Source organism: Vigna unguiculata, chromosome 7, assembly GCF_037176805.1.
Source record: "Vigna unguiculata cultivar grain cowpea cultivar isolate G323 ecotype 2 chromosome 7, ASM3717680v1, whole genome shotgun sequence".
Lineage (NCBI taxonomy): Eukaryota > Viridiplantae > Streptophyta > Magnoliopsida > Fabales > Fabaceae > Vigna > Vigna unguiculata.
The window spans coordinates 47295356-47311482 of record NC_140798.1 but is presented as its reverse complement, the minus strand read 5'-3'; the positions used below and the strand labels follow the sequence as shown (position 1 = coordinate 47311482).

Here is a 16127-nt window from a genome sequence, read left to right as displayed (position 1 = left end):
ATTAATATTAATTATCAAGATTTTAAATATAAAATAAAATTAATCTCTAAAATTAATTATTAATTAGACATTTTGTTATAGCCATAATTTTATATTAAGTAAAATTATAATTTTGTAGTAGATATACCGGGCAAAAAATTGTGAAAACTTGTTTGATTAAAATTATTATATTTGAGATAATAAAAAAATGTTGATCTACTTAAATAAATAAGAATTACTTTTTATTAGTATAATCATTAATGTACTAAAATGATATATATACATACAACCTTGTTAGCTTGTCGTGCATTTGTGGATTACCTAGTATTCCAAATTGTCATGATAGCTTACGCTGGTCATATAGAAGAAGGACGAAGCCAGAACATAATTATGAAGAAACTGTTTAGAAGAAGGATATTTCAACATTAATGAAAGCTACTAAGTGTTGAAAAATAATTAAACAATAAAAAATGTACTTATCTAAAACTATGATATTTGTAAAGTATCGTGTAACACTACTAAAAAGATTCGTATTTTATGTTAATTTTAGTTTGTAATTTTTTTCGTAGGAAATATTTATAAATTTTGTTGTAAAACAAAATTTGTAAAAAATTGTTATCAATTTTTTTGTAAAATATTTTGTATAAAACACTTTTCGTAACAAATTTTTTAAAAAATACTTACAAATTTAATAATTTTGTAGAAAATGATTACTTAAGGAATTATCTGTCAATTAAATTTAAAAAAAATGACAGAAAAAAATCTTTTTTTATAAATTATTTTAACAAATTTACAAAAAAAAATATCAAATTTTTAATAGTGTATATATATATTCATGGAAACTTTTAACTTTTAAATCATATTGGAAGCCAACTTTTCAAATGTCTTATATCATCAATATTACCACATGAATTCTTTCAAAGCCAGATTCTTTTAATACTAATTACCAGTTCTTTTCAATAATTAATCCTACAAAACTCGTATTTGGAGCATAAAACCCTAGCTTGTAATGAATCCATGCTCAAATTTAGCTTACTCTAGCTAGTAGTAGCCACGAATATTAAAATGGTTAAAATTGTTGAACACAAAGTTTGAACTGAAAGTGGGAATGAAACAAGTTTCTAGATGTACGCAGGTTGTTGTTGTTGTAGGATAAGGTTTCATTGGAACCAACTGCACGGCACTGCTATTTGAAAAATTGTTACCTTCTAGATTCCCATCATGTCCACGGAAATTGGATAATACAAAATCAATCCCATAATAACATTCCAACGATTTTTTTTTTCATATTTTATGAAAAAAATTTAGTGAAAGGATCTGTTCTTCATTAAGTGACAGAATCACTAAAAGTTATAAAGTACATCAGTGACAACTAAATATACTTGCATTTCAATGTTCATTGTTAGTAGTTGATTTAAGTCTAATTTAACCTCACAAAACTAATTTTTAAGATAAGATTTGCACCCTACTTATATATTGTAATTTGGTTTTATCTCTAATCGACGTGGAACTTTCGACCTTCATCGTCATATTTTGAACTAGAAATAAGATACATGTTTTTTGAATAATTATACATAAACGAAAAGTTATTTAGAATAATCAGAAGCAGTTATGCAGATCACTTTCTATTCCCTATTAAGAAACCCGTTTTGTATTTGTTTTCCTTGAGAACGTGCATCATGCATGTTTGCAACCTTTGACTTGATTAAATAAATATACAAAGAGAAATCAAAGTTTAGTTCGTATTTAAAATTTTAAATTTGCAGTGCTTGGTTGTATAGAATTGTTTCCACCATGAATCACGTTCTGAAAATTGAATTTATTATCACACCAATCTCATTATCTTGTTTAATGACAACTGCAAAATGACCTACAAATTAAACAATGTTAGTATTCAAGAGAAGAGAAGATTGAAATCTTTCAAATATTTTAGGGTTTTTTGTGGTGAGATGACAAGGAATATAGCTGTATTTTAGGTTTTGGAACAACAATAATTAATTAACCTCTGCGTTGTTAAGTGTATAATAGAAAAATTAAGCTTAACAGGCCTGAGATTATAGCACTTGCAGAACAATTAATTAGCTTAATGATATAAGCCATGATGAAACATGCCTTCAGTTAAACTATTTTAGCAGAATTGACTTAAAAACATGTATTTCTCATATATATATATAGTATATATGTATGTATATACCAAGAACTGAACAAATAAAATTTACATAAGAGTAAAATAAATGAAAAAAGGGAACAAAAAACCAGTGTCCTACACTACAAGAACATATTCAATTGAAGCAGTGAACCAAAGGAGCTGGTTGTCTGATCTTCAAAAACTCCAAATCATTCTCTAATGGCGTCAAATTCAAATCAGGAAACAGAACTCTCTCGTTGCTGCTATTCATTTTTGTTGAAGAAGTTTTATGAACAGTGGTAGCATTGTTCATGTTTCCATTCGAAGATGATGTTCTATGGCGTCTCATGTGTCCTCCCAAAGCTTGCCCTATCGCAAACTCCAAACCACAGATTGAACACTCATGAGTCTTAGGCTTTGGTGGTGAAGCATCAAGAACTTGGCTATGCTCACTCTCTCCCATCGTCAACCTAGGTTTCTTGTGACTCGCACGGTGCCCTCCAAGGGCTTGAAACGACGGAAACTGCCTCTTACACGTCTTGCACTCAAACACACGGTGGCCGGAAGAGTAGTTCAAGTAGTTTCTGTTCTCAAATTCCCCTCCTGCAGAAAGCAACATCAAGTAGTTGGCCATGGTTACGCTATCAACTTCTCTTTCTCTCTTCATCATCACTGTGCCTCAAATAATTAATATCAGAAAATGGAGAAAAGGGTTATGAAAAGAAGAAAAAAGAAAGGTGTGGAATGTGATATGAGATTTTGAAAGAGTATGGTGTGTGTGATATTTATAAGGTTGGTTTTGTTTGGTAGATTAAGATTTGAGACACTTGTTCTGATTGATATGGTTGAAGTTTGTGAAGAAGATATGTATGAGTAATATTGTGTGAACGTGTACTGTGCAACAAACACACTGTGCTTGTGACTTTGTTGAATTGAATAAGTGTTACGTAAGCAAGTACGAGTGATGGAGCAATTTAAAAGCAATGTATTGGATGCATTGAACTAGGGTTTCTCCTTTGACTTGTTTTGGATTGTTGTGAAAGTAAGCATTGCAAGGCTCATGTTTACTCAACTAATTCAAAGCTACCAAAACCTTTTATAGTATTTAAAATTGTTGGACTGAAATTTTGAAATAATAGTAATGGTTTAAGAAAAGGGGTTGTTCTAGATGGCAGCCACTATAAGATAGAATTGAAGTGTTGGTGTATTGGACTGCGCTGTTTACTTGGAAAACTATTTATCTTCTAGACTCTCTCTGACCAAGGAAAATGGAATATTACTCTAACGTGCTGCATCTGTTTTTGCTCACCAACGTTCATACATTGATTGAATACGATATTATTAGAAACATAAATTATTCATCTTGTCTCCGTTATATAAGCATTTCAGAGTTATAATTGATTTGGTGAGTTCAAGAAGGTATTGTGTGTTATACTTTTGTTTTTAAAAGACGTCTCAACAAGTGGAAGGAACTAGAAATATTTAAACTTCGTTTGACCTCGACTTCTAAATGGTGTGAGATTTATTGGGTATACCAGAACAATAATAAACTAATAACTAATATTTATTGATAAAAAAAAAACTATTATATAACTTTGAATAGTAATGCCTTATAACTGTACAACATATATATTTATAGGGTGTGTTGTTTGTTGTGGTGACACCATCACTTTTGAATGAGAGTTTGAATAAAGAGTTATTACTTACGACATTGAATATGGTCAAAAGTCAGCTATAGAAGTGGTGTTATCGCTTCATTTTTCATTAGATAATGTTATCTCACGATTTATGTTGTCTTTCGTATTGATTAATTGTATCTAATATGTTGGTGTACATTAAGATTTATTTATGTAAACAATAGGAAACTTGAGATCTATGTAAGATTTAACTCCTAAAAAAATTAGTGGAGTTAAGTGAAGTTTGGTATTTAGTTAGTGGCAACTATGAGTATTAACTTCTCCTTGAGAGATAAAATAAAAAATTGAGATTAAAAAGTAAAAGATGTGTGACAATCTCCTAAAGAAACAAATAAATAAAGTGGAGAACATGGAGAATAGAAGAGTACTTAAAGTCAAATCACACATGCATCTGTTTTAATTTGTTTAATTTCTTCTCTTTTTATCTTTTATCGTGTAAGTTTCACATACCTGAAAGAATTAAGGGATCACCTTGTATATATATGAAATAATTTTACATTGGATGGTTTATATATATATATATATATATATATGTATATATAACTAAATATAATACAATAATTAAATATTAACAAGTAGTGATGTATATTTGAAAGCTTAGTTAATTATTCACATAACATTCACATTCAAGGCACATGAAACACACAAAAATTACAGCAACAAAACAATGAATCAGTTCGTAAAGTGAGCAGAAAATTATAAAACTAAATTAGAGGGTGTGCCAGGCCCATGTTATACTGCAACACAAAGGCGACACTTGAAAGCCCCAATAGCAAGCCATTGTTTTGGACCTTCCCCTTTAAAAAATTAATTTAATATCGTGTGGGCCATTGGCCCACATATCAGATATTAAACTGATAAGAACAGATACTACACTTGATCTTAGCCAAAAGGCCGAGAAAGGTATGAGTTCTCTTATGTTGAGAGACTGTTTTTATAATACAACATCAAGGGACTGTTATATATTATAGTCTATGTGGGATTCATCACTGCATTGTGTAGTCCACTCCCATCATCAGCACTCAAGCTAAAACTGGTAACCCTATATTTAACTAATTATGAGATTAGTGGCAGAGTGCTTAACAAATCCTAGGTTGTCCTTGTAATTGAGTTTTGTGCATCATACTGAATTGATAATTAAATTAAATTCAAAACATAGTTAACTCACTTTAAATGTAATGACCCATTTGACTTCATAAATAAATTCAAATTTTTTTATCAAGCTGTATTAAACATTTTATTTAAAAATCTGCTATTAAAAAATTATTATTTGACATTAGTTAACTTTCTTTTTATTATGTCTTGTCTTGAATTGGAACCAGGATATTACATTATTTTAAACTTTAATCGTCATTAAATTATAACATTTCATTTCATGATGGGTTAAATGTGTTTTTAGTCTCACAAGTTTAAGTGAATTTTAAAACTAGTTCCTTTTCGAGATTTTATACCAATTTAGTTTAAGAAATACGTGGATTTAGTCCTTACAAATTTTTGATAAGTTTATTTGATATTTTAAACGCATTTTACAATAATATTTGAGTTAATATTAAAGCAAAAATGTGTCAAACGGTGTAAATAATTCAAATACTATTATAAAATACGGCTGAAACGTCAGATAAACTTAACAAAATTTGGTTAAAAAGACTAAATTCAGACATTTTTAAAAATGAATGACTAAATTGGTCAAAAATTTTAAAGAGAGACTAATTCCAAATTTCATTAAAGCTTGAGGGACAAAAACATATTTATCCCTTCCATGATTTAGTCATTAACTTATCTCTCAATAAGCCTTCACAATTCTCTCAATAAGCCTTCACAATGCATTGTTTTGGGGAACTATAAGTTATTTCTACATTTTTAGTTGTTTTTGAATGATTATTATTATTATTATTGATATTAAAAAAAAACTAAAAAAATAAGAATTATATAAATGTTAATATGTTAAATGAATTTTTATTATGGTGATAAATAAGTAGATAGAAATAAATGGATGTATAATTTATTATGAAAATAAAATAGTAGGATTTAAAATGAACTTTTAGTCTTTGATAGGCAAGTAGACAAATATAAGTTGATAAATAGCTTGTGAAAAATAAAATATATCAGACTTTTATAATACATTTTTTATAGGTGAGTCTACGCATTTTATGGTACTATTTAGACATTAACTATTTTCCTAGTTGATTGTCTTTAAAAGTATCAATCTGAAAAAAAATTTAGTAATAATATTTTTTGGATTTTTTTTTATTTTTTAAAGATTATACCTTCTTCTTTTGTACTTAAAAATGGGAAAATTATGTTAGAACTAATCTTGAAATAATGTGAAAAAAGTCTTCAAGGAATTAAATATTCCTTTAGAGAAAATAATTTTTAGACGAGAACAGTGGCGGAACTTCAACAAAAATTTTAAGGGGGCCAAATTATATTTGTTATATGTAAATTATTTTTTTTAGTTAAAAAAGTTTTCATTTTCTCACATCATTTTTTCTATTCAAAACAATCACTCATAACAATAGAATCCAAATAATATGACAATAATATATATAAAAAAGTAGTATAAAATTTATCATCAACAATAATATATTAAAAAAAAGGAGCAAAAGTTACTTTTCCGGGATCACATTCTAAAGCATTTAAAAATTTATTATATACAACTTTAGAAACTTTAGAGAATTGTTTTTCATTTTCTTCAATTTTTGGATTCTCATAAAGTTTCTCAAGTTTATATGACATAGATGTACTTTTTTCATCTTCATCACAAACCTTCCATTTAAAAAAAAATCAATTATTTTACTCTTTGCCATAATTTTTCTAATATAAATTTGTCACCTCTCACCTATTTAGAAAAATATTAAATTATGAATATCCTAAACTAAATCTTAAAAGCAAGATTCAATATTTTAAGAAAAAATAATAACTTCTAGATTATTACATTCCCTTATCTTAGAGATTCATAATCTTGTTCTTCCCTTACAGGACTTAAAAGTCTAAAATAACTCTATCTACTTAAAAAAGAGTTTGATGAACAATTAAAACATGATTTTATGATCTCTAACCGATAGAGATATGTAAAAAAGGCACATATTACTTCGAAAAAAAAAGAGTAAAAAATAAATTTATTCAAAAAAAGAAATTGTTTAATCCAAAATGTTCCTTAACTCCTCAATTTTTTCTTAGTGCAATTTGATTTTGAAAAAAAAAAATTGATGATGAAAATTGAAATAGAAATAAAAAAAGAGAAAGAGATAGAGACACAAAAAAAAAACAAATAAAGAAATAAAAGAAATTATAATAAAAAAGAAAAAGATAATTTTAAATTTAAAAAAGGTTTTTTTAACTAAATTAATATAAATAAAATTATAATATATAAAATAATTTTTAAAAATATATAAAAAATTAAAAAAAAAAAAAAGTGTTGGGGGAGCATGGCTCCCCTGTGTCAACACTGAGTTCCGCCACCGGATGAGAATACATAAAAACAGTCACAATTCTCAATCAGTTACATTTTAATCAAGATCATGTAGCACATGTAAAGAAGAATACAAAGAGTCACATGTTTTATTGTTATACCACAAAACTCATTTCATTTCATGAATAAATTCAAACTTGTTAATCAAGTTCTATTAAATTTTTTATTTAAAAATCTACCATTAAAGTTATTTAGAAATCAGTATTACATATTTTAAATCAGTTGTTATAAAATAATATAATTTAAAATTAAGAAAACACTCATCAATATATGTCAGAAAATCAAAATCAAAATCAAAATAATTAACATTCCAGGGTTCACCCTTTAGCTTATCTTAGGAACTGTTTTTGAGGAACTTTAAACTGTAAGTTACTTTAATATTTAATTTCTTTGGAAAGACTTAGATAACTAAAATATTAATAATAATATATCATTCTTTAATTACCCCACCTAATAACAAAACCAACTAATTAGTAATTACAAATATTTTTTCTAGATAATTGTATAAATCCTACTATAAAATAACTTTGATTCGTCCATAGACAATAATGCGTGAATAGTTTATAAAAATAAAATGTATCAATTCTATTAATATTTTTCGCTTTTACCAGGCCTTAATACCCAACCCAATACTAACTAAATACAACAGCAAAAATTAAATTCAAGACGCCAAACAATATCAGGAAGAACGTTCAAACTAACTTGGAGGGTGTGCCAGGCCCATACTATAGTGCAACACAAGGGCGACACTTGAAGGACCCAGTAGCAAGCTACTGTTGTGGCCCTTCCCCATTTAAAAAATTAATTTAATATCGTGTGGACCATTGGCCCACATATCAGATATTAAACTGATAAGAACAGATACTACACTTGATCTTAGCCAAAAGGCCGAGAAAGGTATGAGTTGGACAATGCTAGGAGTTTCGTTTTATAATGCAATATCAAGTGACTGTTATCTACTATAACCTATGTGGGACTTAAAAAATGACTCAAATTAAGGTCTGGTAACCGAGAAAGATATTCGAAACTAATGCATAAATAAGAGTATAAAACCTATGAAAGACTATTACAAAGGATCAATACAACAGGGGGAACAACATAGCTATATGCTAAAACAATTGGATAAACCCTTTACCCATGGTGAAATCTAAATTATAGTCACTATCAAATGGATAGTGGCTTAAAACTGGTGCAGAAACCATGAATATGGTGTGGCTCAGTAAGGGAAATTGATTGGTTCTGGTTGAATGGCTTTGTGAACTAGCTCAGCCTGCTCCTTATGGTGAACCTTGAGGAAACCAGTAGCTGTTGCTGCAGAAGGAGCACGACCAACATATTTAACATCTTCATAGCCTCCTCTACCTACACCCTTCATGGAAGTTACGAGCCGAGGTAAAACATATGTATATCCACCCATGTTCATTGGCTCTTCCTGACACCACACAACCTCCGCATCTGCCAAAAACACAATGAACTATAATGTAAAATAACTGATAACAGTAACAGACACTAAAGCTTCAACGTCACAAAAATTAAAAGTACAACCATTTTCGAAACACCACTTACTTGGATATCGTTTAAGCTCTCGTTGGACAAGATCATAAGGGAAAGGACAGAGCTGTTCCACCCTACATATTGCAACATCCTTTGCATCTTCTTTTGTTCGCTGTTCATCAAGTTCATAGTAAACCTGCAAGGAATACAAGACATTGATAGTTACAAAAGCATGTCAGAAAACAGTGATAAATCGTAGCTGTAAAACTACTTAAAATATGCAAACACATTCCAATCAGGATCACACACCTTTCCAGAGCAAAGTACTAAACGTCTTATACCCCCTTCAACGTCTGAGTGATTATTTTGGTCTTTTATGAGACGCTTAAATCTGGTTCCCTGTTTGTCAAAACCGGGGTGTCCTTGAACATCATCAAACTCGGATAAATGTGATCTGCAAACCTTACTACGAAGCAGGTTTTTAGGGGACATTACTATAAGAGGTTTGCGGAAATCCCTGTGTATCTGGAAGAAAACAGTGCAACAGTGAGAAACTAAGTACCAAAAAGCAAGTGACAAAACTAACATCAACTAAATCATGGTATCAACTACAAAACCTGCCGACGTAAAACATGGAAAAAATTTGCAGGAGTTGTAACATTCACAATCTGCCAATTACACTCCTGAATTTGTTTCCGAAGAGTAGGATCCATCTCAGGAATAGTATAAGGATGGTCATCAGCCATCTGCGAATAAATTAATGAAAACGTTTAAGTTAGAAACTTCACAAGCAAGCAACAAGAGACAATTATTCAAGTTATTTGTTGAGAATTAGAACACAAATTTATAAAAGAGCACCTGAAGAAAGCGTTCCAGTCTTCCACTTGAATGCTCAGGTCCTTGTCCATCATAACCATGAGGGAGTAACACAACAAGCCCAGTCTGACGGAGCCACTTAGACTCACCAGAACTCAAGAAATTATCAAATATAACTTGAGCCCCATTAGCAAAATCACCAAACTGAGCCTCCCAGATCACCAATGAATTTGGATTTTCCATTGAGTAACCCAATTCAAATCCAAGAACACCAAACTCAGAAAGTGAGCTGCATATTGCATGAAAGATTAATTAGTTAAGAGATTCATAGAATACCATCTATCCTTTGTTGAGCATGCATTTCACACTTTATTAAAGTATTAAATGAATTATACTGATATTTATTATGATTTATGGGAGAGATGAAGTTTCATCAACATAAAGACACACAACATCATTGTCATTGTATAGGTTGAACAACAACTCTAATTCCAGTATTCTGCAATAGTACATGTAATAAGTAAGGCATTGAAATTTGAAATGAACATGATGCCAGGAGAGTAATTACATCTGCAGGGACTTGCAGAAAGAAAAATCCAATGAAAGATCTATTTAACCATCATTAATTGTTTATGAAAAGGTTCATCAATAAATTTCATCAAATATACTTCTAAATGGTCAATACAGCTTTGGCAAAGTATCACATACATTACAATCTACTGTAAAACATGTCATATAAACAGATAGGGATGAGCACTTGAGACAGATATGAATTCAAATTTTAGAAGCTTAAGACACTTAAGAAACACAAGACAGAAAAACAATCATACAAACCTGGTTTATCTTCTTTTTAACAAGATTTAGTATATGTGTGTTTAAAGCATATTACCTGTTACTAACAGTAAACATCTCTTCATTTTGATTCATTATCACATGGTCAAGGGGGCAATATCTCTCTCCAGTTGTCTGATCATGAACTACAGCATGGCGATGACTAAACGTTCCCCTTTCAACGTCCTGACCGCTTAACCGAACATGGTTTCCTTCAACAATCAATGTTGCAAAAGCAAGAGCCTCAGCAAATCCCCAGTCAATATCTTCTCCTGTTTCAACCATTTGGGAACGCTGTTCATAAATTCTCTTCACCGCTTTATGAGGATTAAAATTTTCAGGTAACAGCGTGATTGCTTTCCCTACATTTTTCAAGATCTCTGGTTTCACCCTGCACAGGATAGACCATAGATTTCAGCTTCTATGCTACAACAGAAAAGATTCAAGCAGCATTAACATTAATTTCTCATACCCAGTGTTCCGGATGCGTGAAATTTGTTCGGGTGACTTGAAACCAGACCAATATGCTGAAAGCCAATCTCTTCTTTTTGGAACATAATCTTTGCTAGCTAAAAATTCATCATTTAGAATTGATGTCACCTTTTTATGTATCTTATCAATGTCTTCTCGTCTCAGCTCCCCAGATTCCAAAAGCTTTTTCTGGTAGATCTCAAGAGCTGATGGATGGTTTCGGATGACCTAATATAGCAAAGAAAGTTGAAAAAAATTGATGGACTAGTCAAGAGGAAACATGTACAGTAAAAAAGAAAAGAGCTAACCTTATACATTTTAGGCTGTGTGAAAGATGGTTCATCAATCTCGTTGTGGCCAAATCGACGGTAACAAACCAAGTCAACAACCACATCCGAATGGAAAGTTTGGCGCCATTCAGCTGCAAGTTCACAGACATGGACAACAGCTTCCACATCATCACCATTCACATGAAAGATGGGAGCATTTAAGGCTTTGGCAACATCAGTGCAGTACTGTGAAGATCTTCCTGATTTGGGGTCGGTTGTAAATGCAACTTGGTTGTTGAACACAATGTGTATAGTCCCACCAGTAGTGTAATTTGGAAGAGCACTAAGATGAAGTGTTTCATAGACCACACCTTGTCCAGCAAAACTACCATCTCCATGAATCAAAACCCCCATGTTCTTCATTCTGTCCTTATCATTTGAGTAATACTGCTTCGCTCGAGTTTTTCCAACAACAAGTGGGTTCACTGCTTCCAAGTGACTAGGATTTGCCACCAATGACAGATGTATCCTCTTCCCACCCCTTGTTGGTCGGTCATAGGATGTTCCCAAGTGATATTTAACATCACCAGTTCCTGTGTAGAGTCCAGCTTCATCCGCAGGTTGTCCACCACTAAACTCGCAGAAAATCTGACGAAGTGGCTTCCGAACTACATTACCCAAAACATTCAATCTTCCTCTATGTGCCATTCCCATAACAATACTCTCAACCCCAAGATCAGATGCCCGATCAAACATTTCTTTCATACCAGGAATAATACTCTCTCCCCCTTCAAGCCCAAATCTCTTTGCAGATGTCCACTTGGTGGCCAAGAAATTTTCAAAAAGTGTACTCCAGGCAAGCCTATCAAAGATAACCTCACGACGCTCACGATTATACTGTGTTGGTGTAAGGGTCTCAATTCTATCCCTAAGCCAATTACACTTCCCACGATCCGGTATGTGCATGTACTCATACCCAATGCTTCCACAGTAGGCTTGCTCAAGCCGTGTCAAAATGGACCTAAGAGTCTGCACAGGACGATTCTCAGACAAAAACCCAGACATCTTCCACACCCCCAGAAAGAATTCTCTGTCAAGATCAGCCTCGGTGAATCCATAAAAGGCAAGGTCTAACTCATCAGGGACTTTTCGTTCTTCCAGACCCAAAGGATCTAGCTTGGCTTTCATGTGGCCGTTAACCTGGTATGCTCTCACCAGCAACAGCAATTGCATACTCTCCTGAATTGTTTGTCCAGAAATTCCAGGGGAGGTAGAAGCCTGACCCACAAAGTTCCTGAAGAAATTGTCCCAGGACTCATCAACACTGTTTGGATCAGCTTCCCAAGCCCTTTGAAGCTCCTCTAAATAGACACTACTTGTCCCATCCAAGAAATTGTCTGTTAGTTTAGAAAGGGGCACGGGGCGAGGAACAGGAGCAGTTTGTTCTCTGGATTTGAAAACTGTGCTGTGTAAGTTTCTAATTCTACTTGTTGATGGAAGGACTGTGGTGGTTCTTTTCCCACAATACAGTGCTCCACCTCCATAGAGATTTCTCCTAATTGCTTCATGTTTTGCTATGCTGGAAGCAACTCTAAGCCATGCCATAACTCTATCTCTCTCTCACACACACAACACACACACACTCTGAAGAATCAATCAAGAATATCTATCACCAATAACAGTATCTCCTCTTCATGTATCACCCTTTCCTATCAATTACCAAACTAACCAAAAAAGACACAAGTTCAATTAGTTAATGGACAAGAAAGAACTAATGATGTCAAACAGATATGTTCTGAAAAGACACTAGCAAAGCAATCACTCACACACGGTGAAGAGTGTTCTGAAAATTCTGTCCTGAGATTGAAGAATGCGCTTTCCTAGATAAATGTAATAAAATTACTGAAAATACCAACACTGATAACATAAAACAAAAATCACTACTGAGAATGAGCTATTGCAATTGAAAGAGAAAAGAAGATGATACCACAGTTAAAGGGAGAGACACAGAGAGATTGAGATGAACAGTGGACATGGTTTAATGGTGGTTGTGAATGAATTTTGAAGTTTTAAATTAATGGCAAATTAACTGTTTGTTTCCAGAACATGCTGATGCTCATGCAGTGCATCCATTCTTCTATCTCTGCTTTCTTACTTTCTCATTTTAGTGGGTCCTGAGTCCCACCAATATTTAATATATAATATTTTTTTTCTGAGTATTTTCTCTCACTTTCTAGAGCTCGCTTTGAAACGTTGACATGTTGGCACTAGTTGATAAGGTTAGATTTTTCCTCTTTTTTTAGTTAGGTTTCAAAATTCTACAAATTTATTTCAAATATTTCTCTCAATACATCCCATGTAAAGAAAAATAACTACAGAACATTAAAATGAACTGACTTTTATATTAGAATATTTTGACATTTTTTTTAAAGTTTAAGATATAATTAAAAATAGTATCCTTGATCATTTAAAATTATAAGTAAAACGCGACAGTTGTCTTGGTAATTATTATAGATATAGTGATTGAGACCTTATGAGTAAATTATATATATTTTCCTAAAAATATACTGTCAAGTCCGTTATAAAAGATGTTGAGCTTAAGTAATGTTAATAAATGTTGATAAATCGTAACATATATTAATTATTACAAAATTAATAATCTTATTTCTTTATAAGGACTAAGTCAATGAGACATTCTTGATTCTTCATATAAATAGAGATTTTCAATCTTCAAATGATTGGACTTTCTTTTGCATGAAAAATCATGGAAGAAAATTTATTCTTTAAATTAAGAGTGATTAATGTATAAATCATCACTTAAACTATTTAAGTTAAATATCCTAAGAATAAAATTTAGGTTTGTGATATCATTATTAAAATTAATAAATTCAATTATTATTATTATTATTAAACATAAAGAATTAATTACTTTTTATTTTTGTTATTAAAAAGTGGGATGAGTTTTTGTGATGTGAATGTTTTCTTCCACCATTCTTAACCATAACCATTGGAAGAAAAATTATTGCTAAAGTACATAATCACTCATTTATATATTTAAATCTAATTTTGTTCTACAATTTCAATTTAAAAAATAAAATGAGATTTATATTTAGTTATATGTTATGAATTTGTTTTATTTTTAAATAGGTTTGGGATTTCTAAGACTAAGAAAGGGAGTTTGTTTTATTTCTATCACTGAAAAAATTATTTCTAAGAATATTTTTTCCCTTAATAAAATTGAATATACCAAAAAAATGTTCCACAATTTTTGACATTTTCCCTTAAATTTAATTTTTTATAATTTTCCTTAATTTTTATTTTTGGATTAGATCACTTACTATCAAATATAATCAACGAAAACCTAGTTACATTTAAATTAACTGAAAATGTAAGGTACATTAGAACTTACTGCAAAAGGTAAATTTACAATTAATTTAACTAATATATAAAATCTGACTGAATTAAAATTAATTTCTTTAAAGAGAAGTTTATAAGACCTGTATTGAGCCCCAACCCATAAAACAAAACTTGAAACTAAGATTGCAGGACTTTACCCCGAAGGGAGTCCTTCCAGAAATTCTCGAAGGCCAAGGCTGAACCCAGGCCTAAGAGGGGGTTTGGAAATAGTTTTCAACCAGCAATAGACGCGCCTCGGTTAGAACCTCACTAGCTGCGTCATTGCCCCAAGCGCAAAGATACTTATCACCGTATTCGAGAGCTTTATTTATCTTAACTTCTATATATTCTAACTCATGTTATAGTCTATGTGGGACTTCATCATACATTCCCAACACACATCAGTTAGACATGCCTTCTTTTACCATTGCATAGTGCAGTGCCTGTTATTATATTTTGTCAGTGTACATATCAGGAGACTACAAAAAATTCCGAACTGGCGGAAAATGTAAACTCACCGTAGAAGCCAATCAGAATAACTGAATGATTTCTTTCGACTAAATCAGTTTCTTTAACTCTAGTTTCTCTTACATTGCTTCGAAAATTTTCTAGTAAGAATCAAACGGGTGCTTTATATAACCTCTTTTTGCTTTTAGATTGTTTGGTGATGGTTAATGAGTTATCTTCTAGGTTAATTCTTTAATGATTAACTTTCAGTTAGGTGTCTTAAAATGTCTTATGCTGAGTTATGGTGTTTCTTGTAAGAGTAGTTGGAGTTTTATTTGTATCTTGATGGTCATCATTCTATATATGCTTGTATGACAAATTTTTCGGTTATTTGTTCTGGTATCTTAATACCATCAACTTAAGCGTTTGGTAAAAATCAATGCAGGAACTCTCTTATGTCACTTATATATGCCTCTTTTAGTTGTCTTTCAGAAGAACAAGATTAAAGTAAAATTCACTTCAGAAGATAGAACTGAAATACTTGGATCTTTTCCATTGAGCTTCCTCAGCTACCTAAGTTACATCTGTTTTCTAGTGAATCATATACCTGTTAAAAAAGCATATCAGTAAGGGAAAGAAGTTGTTGAATTGTGTTTGTAATTAATCGATAACTGATTATTTAGGTGTAGCATCAGCTATGTAATATAATTTTACTAATTGGGTTGTGAATGTTAGATTTTGAACAAATTGATATAATAAAGGTGAGAGGTCTCTTCTCTAAGGACTGCTTCTGAAATGATTCATTCTTTCTGAAATGCTTTGCGTATAAAACTCCTAATATCAATGACTGAGTGAAAAACATGATGTTTCTACTTGAATAAGAAAGGTTGTAAAGAATTTTAGTTGCAATCATGTGAATCTTGGTCTTACTATATGTTCATATTTTTCATGTATTTTGTAATTGAAATTTGGATGTTTTTTCTTGACAGTACGTCTCTGCTGAGATAGTCTTTCAAGAGATGCAGCAAATCATCCTGCGTATTTCACTTTTCACTAGGATTCCCTGAGCAAATAGTTGTTGGATTCTATTAGTTTTTTTTCTGTGTCAGGGTGGAGCATCATCTTGC

General features: G+C 31.4%; 1 protein-coding gene, 3 non-coding genes and 1 pseudogene across 4 annotated transcripts; all 5 read right to left on the bottom strand.

Annotated features, from left to right (window-relative positions):
• Positions 1-2116: 2116 nt before the first annotated feature.
• On the bottom strand, positions 2117-3018 carry LOC114190752 (zinc finger protein ZAT11 pseudogene; annotated as a pseudogene).
• Positions 3019-4515: 1497 nt separating this feature from the next.
• Positions 4516-4711, bottom strand: LOC114192853 (U2 spliceosomal RNA). The gene has a single exon (XR_003606172.2). It is a non-coding gene; the product is annotated as a U2 spliceosomal RNA (small nuclear RNA).
• Positions 4712-7978: 3267 nt separating this feature from the next.
• LOC114191772 (uncharacterized) lies at positions 7979-13318 on the bottom strand. The gene is made up of 10 exons (XM_028081153.2): positions 13145-13318; positions 12984-13037; positions 11197-12881; positions 10890-11116; positions 10476-10808; positions 9629-9875; positions 9388-9516; positions 9080-9295; positions 8843-8966; positions 7979-8731 (listed from the first exon to the last, which is right to left on the bottom strand). The coding sequence occupies exons 3-10, from the start codon at positions 12760-12762 to the stop codon at positions 8493-8495; spliced, it is 3081 nt and encodes a 1026-aa protein (XP_027936954.2). The 5' UTR covers positions 12763-12881; positions 12984-13037; positions 13145-13318; the 3' UTR covers positions 7979-8492.
• Positions 7981-8177, bottom strand: LOC114192843 (U2 spliceosomal RNA). The gene has a single exon (XR_003606162.2). It is a non-coding gene; the product is annotated as a U2 spliceosomal RNA (small nuclear RNA).
• A 1385-nt stretch (positions 13319-14703) lies between the features above and the next one.
• LOC114192833 (U4 spliceosomal RNA) lies at positions 14704-14854 on the bottom strand. The gene has a single exon (XR_003606152.2). It is a non-coding gene; the product is annotated as a U4 spliceosomal RNA (small nuclear RNA).
• Between the last annotated feature and the right edge of the window lie 1273 nt (positions 14855-16127).

Coding starts and splice junctions, on each gene's coding strand:
- LOC114191772 (XM_028081153.2), bottom strand. CDS start 12,762: ATGGCATGGCTTAGAGTTGCTTCCAGCATAGCAAAACATGAAGCAATT. Junction 8,967..9,079: donor TAGTACTTTGCTCTGGAAAG/GTGTGTGATCCT, acceptor TATTCCTTGCAG/GTTTACTATGAACTTGATGA. Junction 8,732..8,842: donor AGAGCTTAAACGATATCCAA/GTAAGTGGTGTT, acceptor TGTTTTTGGCAG/ATGCGGAGGTTGTGTGGTGT.